This window comes from Palaemon carinicauda, chromosome 8, assembly GCF_036898095.1.
Source record: "Palaemon carinicauda isolate YSFRI2023 chromosome 8, ASM3689809v2, whole genome shotgun sequence".
Lineage (NCBI taxonomy): Eukaryota > Metazoa > Arthropoda > Malacostraca > Decapoda > Palaemonidae > Palaemon > Palaemon carinicauda.
The window spans coordinates 65,724,027-65,740,638 of record NC_090732.1 but is presented as its reverse complement, the minus strand read 5'-3'; the positions used below and the strand labels follow the sequence as shown (position 1 = coordinate 65,740,638).

General features: G+C 45.2%; 1 protein-coding gene across 1 annotated transcript in view; it reads right to left on the bottom strand.

The window, feature by feature from the left end:
• The window catches only part of tank (EI24 domain-containing protein tank), a 543,339-nt gene that overhangs the window by 36,946 nt on the left and 489,781 nt on the right, over positions 1–16,612 (bottom strand). The window contains exon 7 of the mRNA XM_068378643.1: positions 10,108–10,182. Within this exon, the coding sequence (XP_068234744.1) occupies positions 10,108–10,182 (75 nt within the window). The remainder of the gene's footprint in view (positions 1–10,107; positions 10,183–16,612) is intronic.

Here is a 16,612-nt window from a genome sequence, read left to right as displayed (position 1 = left end):
CCGAGAGGCCGGCGAGTGGTAGCGTAGACCGTATTGCTGTTGACCGATCCCGGGGTGCGGGAGGTAGTTGCCTCCCATAGCGAGGCAGCTGCCCCTCCTCCCCCGGAGGAGGATTTAAATATTGATTTGTCTGTTAATAACAATGATTTATTACAGCTTTGGGCTTCCTTGGGGCCTCAGGGTTTGCCCTCCAGGGAAGCCCTGTTTGACATGATCAAACTAGGTGCAGCTGTTAAACAATCGCCAACTACAGCAGGGATAGATTCTCTGTCTGTCGTTGATGTTGTTGTAACGGAGGCATCTGGTGGGTCTAGTCAAACCCCTGAGCCTGTTGTTGCTGAGGTAGCTGACGGCTTAGTTTCCCCCTCCGAACATCCTTCGAGTGAGGAACTAAGTCCTACGGTCTCTCCTGCCGGTGATTCTCCCCCTCGGGGAGTTCACTTACAGAGACTCTTCTGCGGAGGCCCTACGATGGTCAGCTCGCTGACCCCTCGGTTCCTCGTGGGCGTATAAGGCGGAAAGCTCGTCCTCCCCTTCGCCGTAGAGGTCTTCCTTCTCCTCATAAGGGAGTTAGGAGGCGCCTCTTTGGCTCGTTGTCCCCACAGTCCTCTGCGGAGGAGATGACTTGCCGTTCGCCGATCCTGCCAGCTACCACCTTAGATCTCTCCGGAGATCGTTCGCGATCCCCTTCGGAGGGGGTCGTCCTTCGGGACCCTGTGACCAGTCTCCCTCCAGACCTGCTGACCTGCCATCACCCTTTGAAGATGCTGATGCGCATTACGCGCCGCCTAAACCTGCCATTGCGCAGGGAAAGGTCCCTTCTCGGCATAAGGGACTTGAGCGCAAATCTGCGCCTCATACCCTTAAGCGCCAGGTTAAACCTGCGCGCCCTCATGCTGCTGCTGCCGTTCCAGACTTAGCGCCACAGTGCTTACCTGCGCGCGTGTGCGCACCTGTTCCCGTTACACGCCAGAGTTCCCTTGCACGCCCACAACCTACTGCGCCCCGGCGCCCATCAGCAGTTCCTGATCTAGCGCGCCAGCGCTCACTTGCGCACACGCGCCCACCTGCGCTCCAGCGCCCACCGGTTCCTGTCACGTCGCGTACAGTCCAAGAGGCACCTAGGTTAGCGCACAGGCGCTCACAGGTACCTCTAGACACTCAGCGCCCTTCTGGAGTTAGGAGCGAGGCATGCCCATCGCGCAGTTCCTGATACAGCGCACACACGCTCGCCAACGAGCCAGCGCGCTTCTACAACTAAGCGCGCAGTCCAGGAGGTGCCTAAGTTAGCGCACGGGCGCTAACAGGTACCTCTGGACTCTCCTTCCAGACTGCGCAATCCTGTACTCGCTCCTCCAGTCGCGCGCGATGTTCCAGTTGCACTCGAGGCGCCCCATGCAACTCAACAGCGCACACCTGCGCGCCCTAATCCGATCGCGCACCCTGCGCGCCCATCCCAGCAGCGCACACCTGCGCACCCATATCCTGATGCGCGCCCTGCGCCCTCGCGCTATGACGAGGCTGCGCAATCGCGCCCTCGCCCAGTACTTCCAGATACGCGCCCACGCGCTACTGCTCACTCGCGCCCGACAGTACCGCATCAGGTTACTGTGCTCCCTCGCATCCAGCCTTCAACTCCTCCTCATGATCCAGCTCCTGCGCGCCACACGCCCTCGCCATCTCCTGTGCGCCCCCGCGCCTGCGCCATCTCCTGCGCGCCATCGCCTGCGCGCCCGCACCACCAACCTCGCACACCCGCGCGAGAGCGAAATTCCTATTGCGCACGATCCTTTTGAGAGCGACCCAGGACAGGGCTCATCGCGCGACCTCCAGCACGATCGTCGTCAGGCTGACAGGTCATCATCTCGTTCCCCTCCCCGCAAGCGCAGAACAGCGCACTCGCCGGAGGAGGGGCGGTTCCCGGACAGGTCTAAGGATTCTCTTATTTCAGCTTCTCTTCAGGCGAACCCTCGTTTGTCGACTCCTCCAAGGGATCGAACGATCCCCTTCCCTCCAGAGGGAGTGTCTGATAGCGCGACTGTCAGCCAGCAGCCCTGGTTTGGGACCCTGGTCAGAGCTCTTATGCAGGCTATGAAGCCTGTGCTCTCTGACTTAGGTCACAAATCAGTGGCGGCTGCCTCCCCCCCTGAAGAGGAAGAGAGGAGTCCCCTCCGTAGAGACATCTCCGAAAGCTATCCTGTCTCCTCGCAAATTCTTGCGCAAGGCTCCTTCTCCCCCCCCAGACTTTCTCTCCCTCCCCTGCGGATGAGGATTACCCATCCTCAGGAGAGTCGGACGAGCCGGACCGTTCCCCCATCGCACCAATGGGGGAAACTCGGCCTCTTCCTGAGAAGTCTTCTCGAACAGGGGTGGAAAACAGCCTGCATTCATCGCTACTCGAGTCCTGTATCCCTCCCAGGAGGGAACCGAAGGATTCTAAGACGATTCCCAAGTCGTCGGCAAGGATCAGACAGGAGCCAGCTAGACCTTCGGAGGATGTCCACGAGTCCCCCCAGGAAGAGCCACTGGGGACAAGAAACTTTGCTGCCAGTCCTTCAGGAGGAGAGCACCAAGAGTCAGAACATGCATTCTGGCAAGTTCTGACCCTCATGAGGAACCTCAACGGGATTCCAGACCCAGAGATTCCTCCTCATGAGGGTAAGGACACGGTCTTAGACCGAGTCTACGGCACCCAGAAACCCTCTAGAGCCAGTGCAGCTTTGCCCTGGTCACAAGGGATGACGAGTGCCAGAGACAAGGTCGAGGGCCAGCTCTCTGAGCTTGCCTCCTCCAGTAGATCCAGCGCCGGTAACAAGCTCCTCCTTCCTCCTCGAGTCCATCAGAGGAGGTATTTTGAGATCCTTGGAGACTTGTTTGGGTCTTCCAGTTCACCAATCCGTGGAAGAACTCACTGGGGGAGTCCCTCTAGAGAGACTCTCCAACCGGCACGTGTCCTATTCAGCTACTGAGATCCTAAGCCAGGAGAAGGTGGTGAAGTGTGCCATGCAGGCAACTTCGTGGCTTGACATCTGGCTGGGGTCTCTGGGCATCCTGGTGCGGTCTGAGGACCTGTCCAAAGAAAGCACCAGGAAGGCACTGGAGACATTCTTGCTCTCAGGCACGCGGACCATCGAGTTTCTGGCCCACCAAGTCTCGAGCTTGTGGGCCAACACGATTCTCAAACGACGGGACGCAATGGCTGAGAGATTCCACCAGAAGGTCCCCAGTTCCGATGTTAGCAGGCTCAGACACTCTTCCGTGCTCGGTAAGAGTTTGTTTGAGCCTAAGGACGTGGAGCTAACCGCTGAGAGGTGGAGGAAGTCCAACCAGGATTCCCTCATCCATAGGGCCCTGACATCGAGGCCCTACAAACCTCCAGCGGCCCAACAGCCCCGTCTGGCTAAGGACACAAAGACGACGACTGCAGCAAAGCCGAAGGTGTCTAAGCCCTTTCCTGCCAAGATCAGAAGGAGCAAAAAGTCCTCTAGAGGAAATGGCCGAGGCCGTAGAAGCTAGGATTGGTAGTCCCCCTGCCTGTCCACCAGTGGGGGGATGCCTACAAAGTTGCGCGGCAAGGTGGTAGCAACTCAGGGCAGATACCTGGACGATTTCCGTGATCGGTCAGGGTTATCGCATCCCGTTCACAGCTTCTCTACCTCCCCTGACAGCGAATCCAGTGTCATTGAGCTCCCTTACTATGGGATCAGTAAGGGGGCAGGCCCTCCGGGCATTAGTCCAGACCATGTTGAAGAAGGACGCTCTCCAAAAGGTAGTGGATGGGTCATCAGGCTTCTACAGTCGACTGTTTCTTGTAAAGAAGGCGTCTGGAGGCTGGAGACCAGTCATCGACCTCTCAACCCTGAACGGGTTTGTCAAACAGACTCCGTTCAGGTTGGAGACGGCAGACACGGTCAGACTTGCAGTGAGACCACAAGACTTCATGTGTACACTGGACCTGAAGGACGCGTACTTCCAGATCCCAGTCCATACGTCTTCAAGGAAGTACTTAAGATTTTGCCTAGACGACAAGATCTACCAGTTCAAGGTGCTGTGTTTCGGTCTCTCCACAGACCCTCAGGTGTTCACCAGAGTGTTCACCCTGATATCATCGTGGGCTCACAGGATCGGCATCCGTCTCCTTCGTTATCTGGACGACTGGTTGATCCTAGCCGACTCGGAGGCAACCCTTCTTCGCCACCGAGACAAGCTTCTCGAACTTTGCCAGGATCTAGGGATCATGGTAAATCTCGAGAAGTCCTCACTGCAGCCCTCTCAGAAACTGGTATACCTAAGCATGGTCAGATACACCAATCTCCACAAAGCCTTCCCATCAGACGACAGGATAGCAAGGCTGAGGAAGGTCACAAGGCCTTTCCTCAATCGAGAAGAACTTCCAGCCCAAACGTGGTTACGTCTCCTCGGCCACCTCTCCTCCCTGGCCCGTCTGGTTCCCTACGGTCGCCTCAGAATGAGATCTCTCCAGTGGCGACTCAAGTCCCGGTGGAATCAAGGACACGATTCCCTGGACTCTTTGTTCCTTGTGGGTCATGCGGAACAGACAGACCTCCAGTGGTGGGTGGCAGACGAGAACCTACGAAAGGGAGTGGATCTTCTCGTCCTTCCCCCGGATTTGATGTTGTTCTCGGACGCATCAAAGAAAGGGTGCGGGGCCCACGTTCTGAACCACAGGACCTCAGGCCTGTGGTCAGAATCAGAAAAGTACCTTCACATAAACCTGCTAGAAATGAAGGCCGTGTTCCTGGCTCTTCAGAAGTTCCACCAAGTCCTGGCGGGCCACTCTGTGGTGGTGATGAGCGACAAAACCACGGTGGTGGCTTATATCAACAAGCAGGGAAGTACCTTTTCAGCACAGCTATCCCATCTTGCAGTAGAGATTCTGAGATGGTCTGAAGTCCACTCGATCACACTAGCGGCTCGCAGACAGTCTCAGCAGAGCGACGCAGATAGTGAGTACCGAGTGGTCTTTGGATCCTCAAGTAGCCAACAAAGTCCTGACTTTGTGGGGTTCCCCGACTAGGGATATGTTCGCTACAGCGTTGAACTTCAAGCTCCCGATGTACTGCTCCCCAGTCCCGGACCCCAAGGCTCTTTGGCAAGATGCCTTCCAACAACGGTAGGACAACAACGATTTGTATGCCTTTCCCCCGTTCTGTCTGATGAGGAGGGTGCTCAACAAGACCAGAATATCGGTCAATCTATCAATGACCCTAATAGCTCTGCTATGGCATCACGCAGAATGGTTCCCGGACCTTCTGCAACTCCTCACGGAGATTCCGAGAGAACTCCCTCCACGTCACGAGCTACTCAAACAACCACACGCCAACATCTTTCACAAAACCGTTGCTTCACTTCGACTTCACGCCTGGAGACTATCCAGCATCTCCTCACTGAGAGAGGATTTTCGCAACAAGTTGCGAATAGGATGTCTGGACACCTGCACAAGTTATCCACAAGGGTCTACCAGGCGAAGTGGCGAGTCTTCTGTGGTTGGTGTCATGGAAGGGGTATCTCTCCACTCAATGCCACTATTCCAGCAATAACGGAGTTCCTCGTGTATTTGCGGGAGGAAATGCGCCTTTCAGTCTCAGCAGTGAAAGGCTATCGCTCAGCCTTAAGTCTTGCCTTCAGGCTTAAAGGAGTGGACATTTCTTCCTCGCTGGAACTTTCCCTTCTCATACGAAGTTATGAACTTACCTGCCTCAGTCGGAAGTGAGACCTCCTCCATGGAACGTGGTTCGAGTTCTCAGGTCTCTGAAGAGACCTCGCTACGAATCATTACGCCAGGCTTCAGATCGCCACCTTACCTGGAAGACGGTGTTCCTGCTAGCGTTGGCCTCGGGCAAGCGAGCCAGCAAATTGCATGGTCTCTCGTACGACATCGCCCATTCAAGGGGATGGGGGGAGGTAACGTTCAGGTTCGTCCCTGAGTTTGTTGCCAAGACTCAGAATCCAGGAGTGCCGGACCCTCGGTTCGACTTTTTCCAGGTTTCGAGTCTTCGTTCTGTAACAGATGACCCAGACCATCTCCCACTGTGCCCGACCCTCGGTTCGACTCTTTCCAGGTTTCGAGTCTTTGTTCTGTAACAGATGACCCAGACCATCTCCCACTGTGCCCAGTAAGGAGTCTGAGGTTGTATCTTAAAAGAACAGCTGCAGTTCGTCCCCAGGTGCAAGCCTTGTTCGTGAGCACTGGGAAAACGAAGAGGAGGGTCACCAGGAATACTATCTCGGCCTGGATTCGCAAGGTAATACACCTGCCCTTGAATCCTGACCCTTCTCCTTCACGTCGCCATAGAGCGCATGATGTCAGGGGCATAGCTACGTCCCTGGCCTTCAAGAAAAATTATTCAGTGACGCAGGTCCTGCAAGCTGGGGTGTGGAAGCGTCAGACGACCTTCACGGCCCACTACCTGCAAGACGTGACACACAGGAGGCTTGATACGTTCTCTATCGGCCCTGTGGTGGCTGCACAACAGCTGGTCTAACCTCAGGCTCCTTAATGGACAAGTAGCAGAAGGTTGAGGGCATTGTTACCCGGTTTTAGTCTGCGTGAATGAAAAGATCTGTCTGGCCCCATTCTTTTCTTCATCCCCTCCTCCCTTGGAGAAAGCAGCATCCTGGGTTCTCTGCACAGCTGACCTCAAACCACTGCAGGTAAACCATGCTTGCTTGTGTTCCTAGTGTTGTGTAATACTGTCATGTCCCCATACCCTGACGAGGTGGTATTGGGAGAGTCCTAGCCTAGAATTCCATCTGAAGAACTCCAGGTCAACTTCCTTGGACGAGTCACTTCCTCATCTTTGCACACAGCTTATGTGGGCCGCAGCCGTTTCACAGCATGCTAGCGAGGCGCAGGGACTCCTTATTTCCTGAGTCCTTACACACTCCAATATGGAGTCCCCGGGCAAAGCCAAAGCCAGTATGGCAGGGACTTACCGCCCTTCCTAAGGGTTGAGTCACCCCATGTAAATAGCGTGGTTTGTATTTCAGTTACGGAACAAATGACAAGTTCGTAGATAATTTGTATTTTTCCTAACTATACAAACCTTAGCTATTTACACATATTTGCCCGCCAGCCCTGTCCCCCGGGATAAGTCCTACCTCTAAGCTAAGTGAAGCATTCACTAGTGTGTATGAGAGGGAGGGGGGGATAGCAAGCTACCCCTCCCTGGTAGTAAACCCTTGTTAAGATTCTAATAGCTCGTCACTCAGCTACGCCGAAGTAATTACCCCATGTAAATAGCTAAGGTTTGTATAGTTAGGAAAAATACAAATTATCTACGAATTTGTCATGTTTGATACAACTAAACTTTTAGAAGAGCACAGAGAAACATTTGCAATTGAATTTAGGAATAGATTTGCAGTATTACAGACTTTAAGAGACGAAGAGCAGACAATTAATAAAGAATGGTGTGATGCTAAGAACATATATCAGTCAGTTGGTAGTTAAGTCTTGGGACACATAGTTACAAAGAGCAAGCAATGGATATCAAATGATCCTTGGGATACTATAAAAAGGAGACAAAGACAGAAATTAATTGTTGAAAGTTTTCAAGGATGTAATGAAAATTACATGGTAGAGCATGTTAAGTATTCCAGTATTGATAGCTAGGTTAAAGGAAAAACAGGAATGACTGGAGAGAATATTTAGACAGTAAAGCAGATGATCCTTACAAAGCTATGAATTCTGGGAGTGGGTACGGTGTAAGAATCGCTCATAGAATTATTAATGAAATCTCGACTTGGGCAAGGAAGAAGAAGCATATACCCATCAAAAAGAGAGATGAATCTGTTATGACAACAAAAGATGAAGAAAGACAAAGTTGAATGGAACACTTTATTGAGGTTATGAATAGGAGATATGAAAGGAAAAATTTGATCGATAAACCTGAAGCTGATGAAGACCTTTATGTGCCCAAGAAGGAATTCAGTGTTTTTGATGTTGAAGCTATCATCAAAAAACGCCAGAGATGGAAAGCCCCAGGATACAATGGAATAACTGTCAAGACGATACTGGCCGAAAATGAAGCGACTCTCAGAATACATACTTATAAGATTATTTTGTAGAATGTGGCATGAAGAGGCAAAGCCTCATGAATGGGAGTTAGGAGTGTAGGTGAAAATTGCAAAATAAGGAGACCTGACTGATTGCAATAATTACAGAGGCATAGCACTTACGACAGTTATGAAAATATATAGTATGCCTATTCTAAAGAGACTGGAGAGAAGGATTGATGAAAACCTGAGAGATAAACAAGCAGGATTTCGAAAAGGTAGAAATTGCACTGACCAAATTTTCATTTTGAGACATGTTGTACAGCAATGCATAGAATATATAAATCCATTTTTGATGGCTTTTGTGCACTATGAAAAAGCCTTTGACAGTGTGCACTGGCCAATTTTGTGGAGAGTCCTACCCTATTATGAAATTCCTCTTAAATATGTAAATTTGATTAAGTCTGTCCATTAGCATAGCAAGTGCAAAGTTAATGTTAATGGAGTAATCATCAAATAAAATTTCAGTGAACAGTGGAGTACTCCAAGGGATCTGTGTTGTCCCCTATGTAGAATATCCTCTACTTTAGTTTGCTCTCATATCCATGTTGTTCTCTTTCTTTTTCTGGCTTTGTGCATAAGTTCATACCGGTAGGACCATCTAATTAAGTACTTGTTCTCTTCAGAGAAGTGGCCTTTTACTTTTCATAATCTCATTTACTTTAACAAAGGCTCTCCCTCCCATGTTTATCCTTCTTTTAATTTTGGCCTCATGAACTAGGGAAACACTCTCTATCTTAAGTACGTACATTCATTAACAATCTCTAGAGGTTTGCCCATAACTTTTATTTGTTGTCTGCATTTTGATTGAACTTTACTCATTCATTGTCCACCTTACATTTCTGCTTTCTCTATTCCAATCTTCTATCATCTTTTGCAATTCAACCCATGATTCACTAAATTGAACAGACATCTGTTAATCTTAGGCTGTTAAGGTATTCCTTACCAATCTAAATTCTTAAAATTATCTTCTAGGCATGCTGAAAATAACTTAGGAGAGATGAGTTCTCCCTGTCTAACACTTTTCCCAATCAGAATTTTTTCATTATCCTTACGTAGTTTTGAAATTGTTGTACTACCATATAGATATCTTCTGGTATTCCAACATACGATTTATATATTTCTAGCTTTTGAAGGACTTCATTATTGATGAAGTTTTGACAGAATCAAAAGCTTTCTCATAATTTATGAATGCCATACACAGTGGTTTCTCATACTCTCCTGATTTTCCATGAGCTGGTTAATTACATGGATATGGTCAGTTGTTGAATACCTGCTTTTAAAGCCTGCCTACTCTCTTGGTTGATTAAAGTCTTGCTGTGTTTCTATTAAGCCTAATAAGATATTTGTAAATATTCCATATATTACTGAGAGTTAATTTCTCGGCAGTATTTTTTTTAGGTCTTGTTTGTCTCCACTTTTGTGAATTAATATGATAAAATTTTCAAAGCTGTAGGTAGAGAGCATTCTTGCAAACGTTTTGTGCAAAGTTCAATGAGTTTTACTATTATGAAATCTACTCCATTTCCAAAATAATGCTTTCTTTACTTCGTTTGTTTTGGATATGGTCAGTCATTAAATACCAACTTCTAAAATCTGCCTGCACTCTTGGTTGATTAACATCTTGTTGTCTTTCTATTCAACCTAAAATGATATTTGTATTCTATATATTACTGAGAGTAAACTTATTGGGTAGTAATTTTTCAGATTTTTTGTGAATACAATGATAGTTTTTCCAATTTGTGGGTATAGAGCATTCTTGCAAATATTTTATGTAAAGTTCAGCGAGTTTTACTATTATGAAATCTCCTCCATATATTATCAAATCAGTTTCTAGGATATCTTCTGTTGTTGTGCTTCTTTTCATATGAGAGAGAGAGAGAGAGAGAGAGAGAGAGAGAGAGAGAGAGAGAGAGAGAGAGAGAGAGAGAGAGAGAGAGAGAGAGAGAGAGAGAGAGAGAGAGAGAGAGAGAGAGAGAGAGCATAATTTCCACTTGATTCTTCAACATTAAAAAGGAGCGCTATACTTACGTAGGATTAACTACAGGATCAGCTTCATTAGCACTGATGATAAATACAGGAAAAAGTACAGCAAAAAGACATCCACTGAAAAAAGATAAAAAATAAAGTTCATAAAATTTTTAAAGCAATACTACAATTTTTTTAAGTAATTTGTATTTTTCCTAGCTGTATAAACCAGGGTCATTTATATGGGTTTACTCCCAAGTTGCTTTGCTATAACCTGAGAAAAAGAATAAGTGGATATATGGTAACAATGTATGGTTACCAGCTGTAACTGGTTCAAGAGGAAAAGGTCTATACAGTAATAAGTCTCCAGCCCCTATGTAGCTTCTCTACCAAGAAAAGGTTGCTGAATAAGCCTGCGGATCTGTTCGAGACCTCCCTAGTCGTTTGGGCAAGAATCTGAAACACTTCCACATACAGCAAGAGGTCTTTTCAAGATCCTCTCGAATAATATGACGAGGGTGTTGGGGTCCGAGTTAGGGGAGGGCTACAGTCTATGAATGGGACGCGATACCCTGAATGAAGAACTTCTACAGTCAAGGGATTGGTCCTGAAGAACCTGCCTTCCCTAGTGGGAGCTACGACAGCCTCTATTCTTCAGTCCAGAGAGTTGTCCTATCCAACGAAAGTTAAGGGTCTGGTCCCGTTTCCTCGTTGTTGGGTGTTCTCTGCAGGCAGCAAGAGGTGATGTTGCTGTATCTGCTGAAAATAAGAAGGTTTTTGGGGTTGTTGAGGAGTAGAGATTCTAGATGCCGCTGCTTTTTACATTAAAGAAGTTTGGCAAGCCTTCTCTACTTTCTCCACTGCTACAGCAACTTCTATAAGAGGGAAAAAGATGGGGGATGATCAATCACATCAAAAGTTTGCAAATAAAGTGCATCTCTGCGAGTCAATACTTTTGAACAATTTGCTAAGACAATGTCTTGAAGTTCCCCACAGGGAATCTGTCTGATGCAAAAGGGATTCCAAAGCTTTAACTCAGGACAATTCCTTAAATAGTTTCTTATCATCTGTGTCCTTCATATCTTCTGTAATGGAAAAAAGTGACACTGCCCCCAACCAGTGGTCAAGCCAGGAGCAGGCCTGGATAGCTGACATAGTACAGTAGTTACCTCTATAATATACGTCTTTGCCAGAAAAGTGAAGGGACACCTGGATTAAGAGTTGCAACGTCTGGGTCGATAGTGAGAGGGTTAGGTTGCGCCTCAGGATGGACATAAAATTTTCTGTCGAGTTAAGCAAGACAAGGTAACTTTGACATTGTACTAGATCATAAAGAGTTCTCAGCAGCTGAAACCTGTTTACTGAATAAGTTGAGTGTGTCACGAGCTTGATTAGACAAGGTCACATCAAACCTGTTTAGTATTATGTGATTCTGGAACAATTTAGTCATGCTCAGTACCTACCAGGTACAGTAATACCTTGAGATATGTGTCACAACATACGAGAAATTGAGATACAAGGAAGGTTCCGAGCAAATTTTTGTCCTGATACAAGAAATTTGAGATACGAGGAAAGTTCCGAGCAAATTTTTGTCCTGATACGAGAAACATTTTGAGATACGAAGCAGTTCCCTATGCGGCCAAGTGTGCGAGAGGCTTCTCACCAGGACAGCATCGCCTGGTCTTTCCCGTCGGATCTCCGTCGCGTAAAGTTTATCTACGAGCATTGGCCGTAGTGTTTTGTTTTTATATGTTTTTTGCATTAATCAGTGCAGAATTCAGTGAATAAGCAATGGGTACAAAACGAGCGAGTGCAAACAAGGGTAGTGAAAAGAAAAAGCGTATGATGACAATCGAGATGAAGCATGAAATAACCGAAAAAGAGTGACTGAGCTGGGGCGCCAATATGAGGGGAGTACATCGACAACAATATGTACCATCCTCAAGCAGAAGGATGCTATAAAGAGCACCAAGCCTTCCAAAGGAGTAACCATCCTTTCCAAGCTGCTCAGTGATATTCACGACGAGATGGAGAGGCTTCTTTTATTATGGGTAAAGGAGAAACAGTTGTTCATTGTGTTTTTTATTGTTAAAAAATGTACTTAAATGAAATTAATTGTAAATCAATAATCATGTCGTTGAAAGGAAAACATGTTACGATCTGTTATTTATTTACTGAAATGAATATAAAATATATTGCTGTGTTTGATATGTGTAGTAGCATTGAGCATTCGTACATACAATACAGTTCTGTTCATTGTGTTATTTTAATCTAAAAATGTTCTTATTGATATAAAATTAATTGTAAATGAAATGAAAGAAAAATATATCACTAATGTTTTGATATGCTTAGTAATATTGTGCGAATGTATAAACACACAATACAATATTGTTCATTGTGTTTTTTAACCTAAAAATGTACTTATTGATAAAAAATAGGAGAGTAGGATCTTATGCTGCTGACTAGCATCAAGATAGGGAGATAATCAATGAGAGAGCATGACGATGGTGGCGCGAATATAGTTTGGCGGTGTGTGAATTTCAAAATTATTCTCAGCGCGAGACGAATCTCATTTCGTATTATGAGGCAAAAAATTCTTTGCATCTTGTTTCTTATGATTTTTTTGTATACAGAAACTTTCGTTCAAGAGGTATCACTGTATCTGATGATCTGTAAGATTCTCAGATACCATAAAATATTAGAGTCCCACTCTTGATCCAAGAGGATGCTTGCAAAGCTGACATTGTAGCTGCCTCTATGTTCATGACCTCATGGGCCAAGAAAACTGATGGTTGCTGTACGAGCCTCTCTGCTGATATCCCTGTAGTCACGGTTGCTACCTCAGGGTCTAATGATAGAGAGAAAGGCTGGGCTCCCTCTATCATATAATACTTCCTCTATTTAAAAAAAAAAAGAGGAGGAATCAACTTCGAACAAACTGCTCGCAGAGAGTCTTTGGTAGTGGAGATTTGTGTCCCCAACTTCTGAAAAAGGAATCAAGAAGGTCTGTCAGCCAGAGAAGATGGCTTTCATAGAATCACCCAATTTATTGAGTTTCCTAATGAGGTCCCATACCCTCAAGATGATTCCTCTTCAGGTTCCTTTCAGGTAGACTCTACAGCTACATCTCGACAGGTCCCAGCGAGTTGACCGCACTGGAAGGCTCGCTGCATTTTGAGGAAGCAAGTTTTGACTGTGAGTCTCCAAGGACTCTCTTGCAGCTATTCTTCTGCCTAGAAGCTGCGTCCTTCATTTCCATGAATTTCTACCCTTTGGAAAAGGAAGAGGGTTGGTGAAAAACGATCTGTCGACAGAGTGGGCGCAGTCTCATCTAGGGACACTGGATTTGGACACAGTTCTAGTACTATTCATTTGGACTTGAATGTCCTCTCAACACAAGAAACTATTTCAACAGGGGAGAGTCTGTATTGCCCTCTAAACTTTAAATGCCTCCGATTGATTGATTGATTTAAAGTTTTCTGGCATCCTGACATCTAGAGGTCTTTGGTGCCGATATTTATTTTATATAAGAAATAAAAGAATATTCAATTAAAACCATAAAATTTAAGATGTCATTATAAAAGTTAAATAGTTTTCAGAAGACCTGCTTCTGGGATAAATCTAAAAATGCCGCTCGCATAGTAGGACACATCAGATCCAAGAATCTTGGCAAGGATGAACCTGCCATCCTCACATCAAGCCTCAAACACATATCTATTTCTTAAGTTATTATAATTGGGGCATTTGGTCAACAAATGCCTAACTGTTAAAAGGTACCAAACAGTCGTCACAATACGGTTGGTGTTGGACTTTCAGAAGAAACTCATGTGTCAACCGAGTGTGATCAATGCGGAGACGACAAAGAGACGTCTCCCACTTTCGGGGCATCATCATATACCTCCAAGGAGATATGACATTTGTTACTTCTCTCATTTTATTGATATCTTGACTATCCTAGTGCTGTTGCCATTTATTACAAAACAATTTCTTGATGTTAGGTAGGAAATCATTACAGGGAATGGGATACCTTCTTGGTAGCAACTCGGATGCAGCATTCTTCGCCAGTAAATCTTCTTTCTCATTCCCAGACACACCTACATGTGCTGGAACCCAACCAAACCAAACCATTATACCTCTCTGTCCAATAATAAAAAGCCATTCTAAAATCTTTGAAACTAGAGGGTTACTAGAATTAAAAACTTCTAAAGGTTGAAGGACACTCCTTACATCACTAAAAAATTGTAAAATTTCCCTCCTTTCCCAACGCTATTTTTTCAATGGTGGTTAGTATGCCATACAGTTCGGCAGTAAATATGGAAGCTGTTAGAGGAAGTGCACCTCTACAATTAAAACCATTACAATGTACTTCAAATCCAACACCAGCCTCAGATTTGGAGCCATCATTATATATAAAAGTCGATCCCCTATGTTCTGCAACATGTTCCATAAAAAGAGACCTGGATTCTGAATGTTATATTCTTTTTAACTCCAATATAGTATTTAAAAAAAAAGAAAAAAGACATGTCTGATAATTTTCATGGAGGTATTGATGATACCTTAAATGAAGCACCTTACTTCTAATTATATCAACATTGCTTAATAATTGTTTAACCCGAAAACCATAAGGTTGAGGAGATTTTGGGTGCAACTCAAAGTATGATGTGTGCTTTACAAGGCTTGCAGTCTGATAGACTAAAGAATTAGGAAGTCTTTGCAACCTCAACCAATACCGAACAATAGAACTTTCGGTATAGGTCTAAAGGTAATTCTTCGACACAAACAAGGAGACTTGTGATAGGCAAAGTTCTAAAAGGTTCTGTGGACAATCTAATATCAGCATGATGTATTGAACCTAATATCTTTAATTGGCTTAGGGTGGCCAAGGAGTATATTTCACCTCCATAACTAATTTTTGAAAAAATCAAGGCTTGTATAATTTTAGAAGAGTATTGTGGTCTGTCCCCATGATGTATGCGACAGAGCCTCAGGACATTTAACTTTTAATGCTTTCAAGTGAGAAACCTGTGACGGGCCGAGAGAAGGTTGTGACACAAAGGCAGGATGAAAGCAACTGAGTAAATTTATTACAGAATGCTCATTTATACATACATAAACCCCAGGCAAAAAGGGCATACAAAACAACAGGCAATTTCATGTTCAACCGAAAAGCTCACCGGTTAACAGTTAACGGTGAGAAAAACAGACATGTTATTTCAGGTTCTTATCAGTGTGAGGGGAGAGCGAATATACAAGCATAATACATACAAAAAATGAAATGTCGTTACTATGTACGATCGTGTGACACACGGTTGCTACAAACCCATGTAAGCCTACAATCTAGTATCAAGCCTAAAAATTTAGCTTCACTTACATATGGGATCCGTTGACCTTAGGTGTATATATCTGGGTCTGGATGTATTCCCCAAATACGGCCAGAATGAACAACATAAGTTTTACTTGTCGAAAACTTAAATCTAAATCTATTCATATCAGTCCACTGGATAATTTTGTCAGAGTTGTAGTTTTCTCTCAACTGCTGCCATTCTAGTTCCAGCTACAGATCATCCACAAATAATGTTGAGAGAACATCCCAGGGAATGAATGAGGATAACCCATTAATTTCTAGTGCAAACAGGGTTACACTCAGCACACTACCCTGAGGAACTTCCTCTTCATGACACTTACTCTCTGATAGAGTTTCCTCCACTCTCACTTGAAAAACTATGTGAAAGAAAAGATTGAACAAACAGTGATAGCTCTCCTCTTAATCCCAACTCAGGAATGGTTTTAGGTATAACATATCTCCATGTAGTATTATATGCCTTTTCAAGGTAAAAAAAAGACTGTCTCATGGTGCTGTTTGGAAACAAAGGCTTCACAAATAGAGGACTCAGGTCGTATCAACACATCAGACGTTGAGTGCATTTTTCTGAATCCACACTGAATAGGTGATAAAATACCCTTCATTTCAAGGTACTACATCAGTCTTGCATTGACTATCTTCTCCATGATTTTACATAAACAAGATGTCAATGCAATTGGTTGATAGTTTGCTGCTAAAAACTTGTCCTTACCCAGTTTTAAAGAGGCTAAAATAATGGCTAGTTCCCAAATACTTGGATAACTATGATCATGCCAGTTTTATATTGAAAGGTATATGATTAATTATTGCATATGGAATTCCATTGGGTCCAGGGGCTATATCATTACAAGTAGCAAGTGTGGAATCAAATTCTCTTTCAGTAAACGGAGAATTATACGATTCTTCCCTTCCCTTCTTATTGCAAAATTTAAAATTTTCTTCTCTTCAATGCTCCTATACTGGTGACCAGGAGCTGCTACATACTTGCATGATACATTTGAAAAATGATCAGCCAGGGCATTGCTGACATCATTTGCTTCAGTCGCATACTGACAATTCACCTTCAACACTGGTGGTGGGTTTGGGGTAAATTTGTAGGCAATCTTTTTTATTTTCCTCCATACAGAAGATGGTGGTGTTTTACTGTTGACTGAGGAAACAAAAGATACCCAAGATTGGCGCCTAGCTTCTTTCATGGCGCGACGG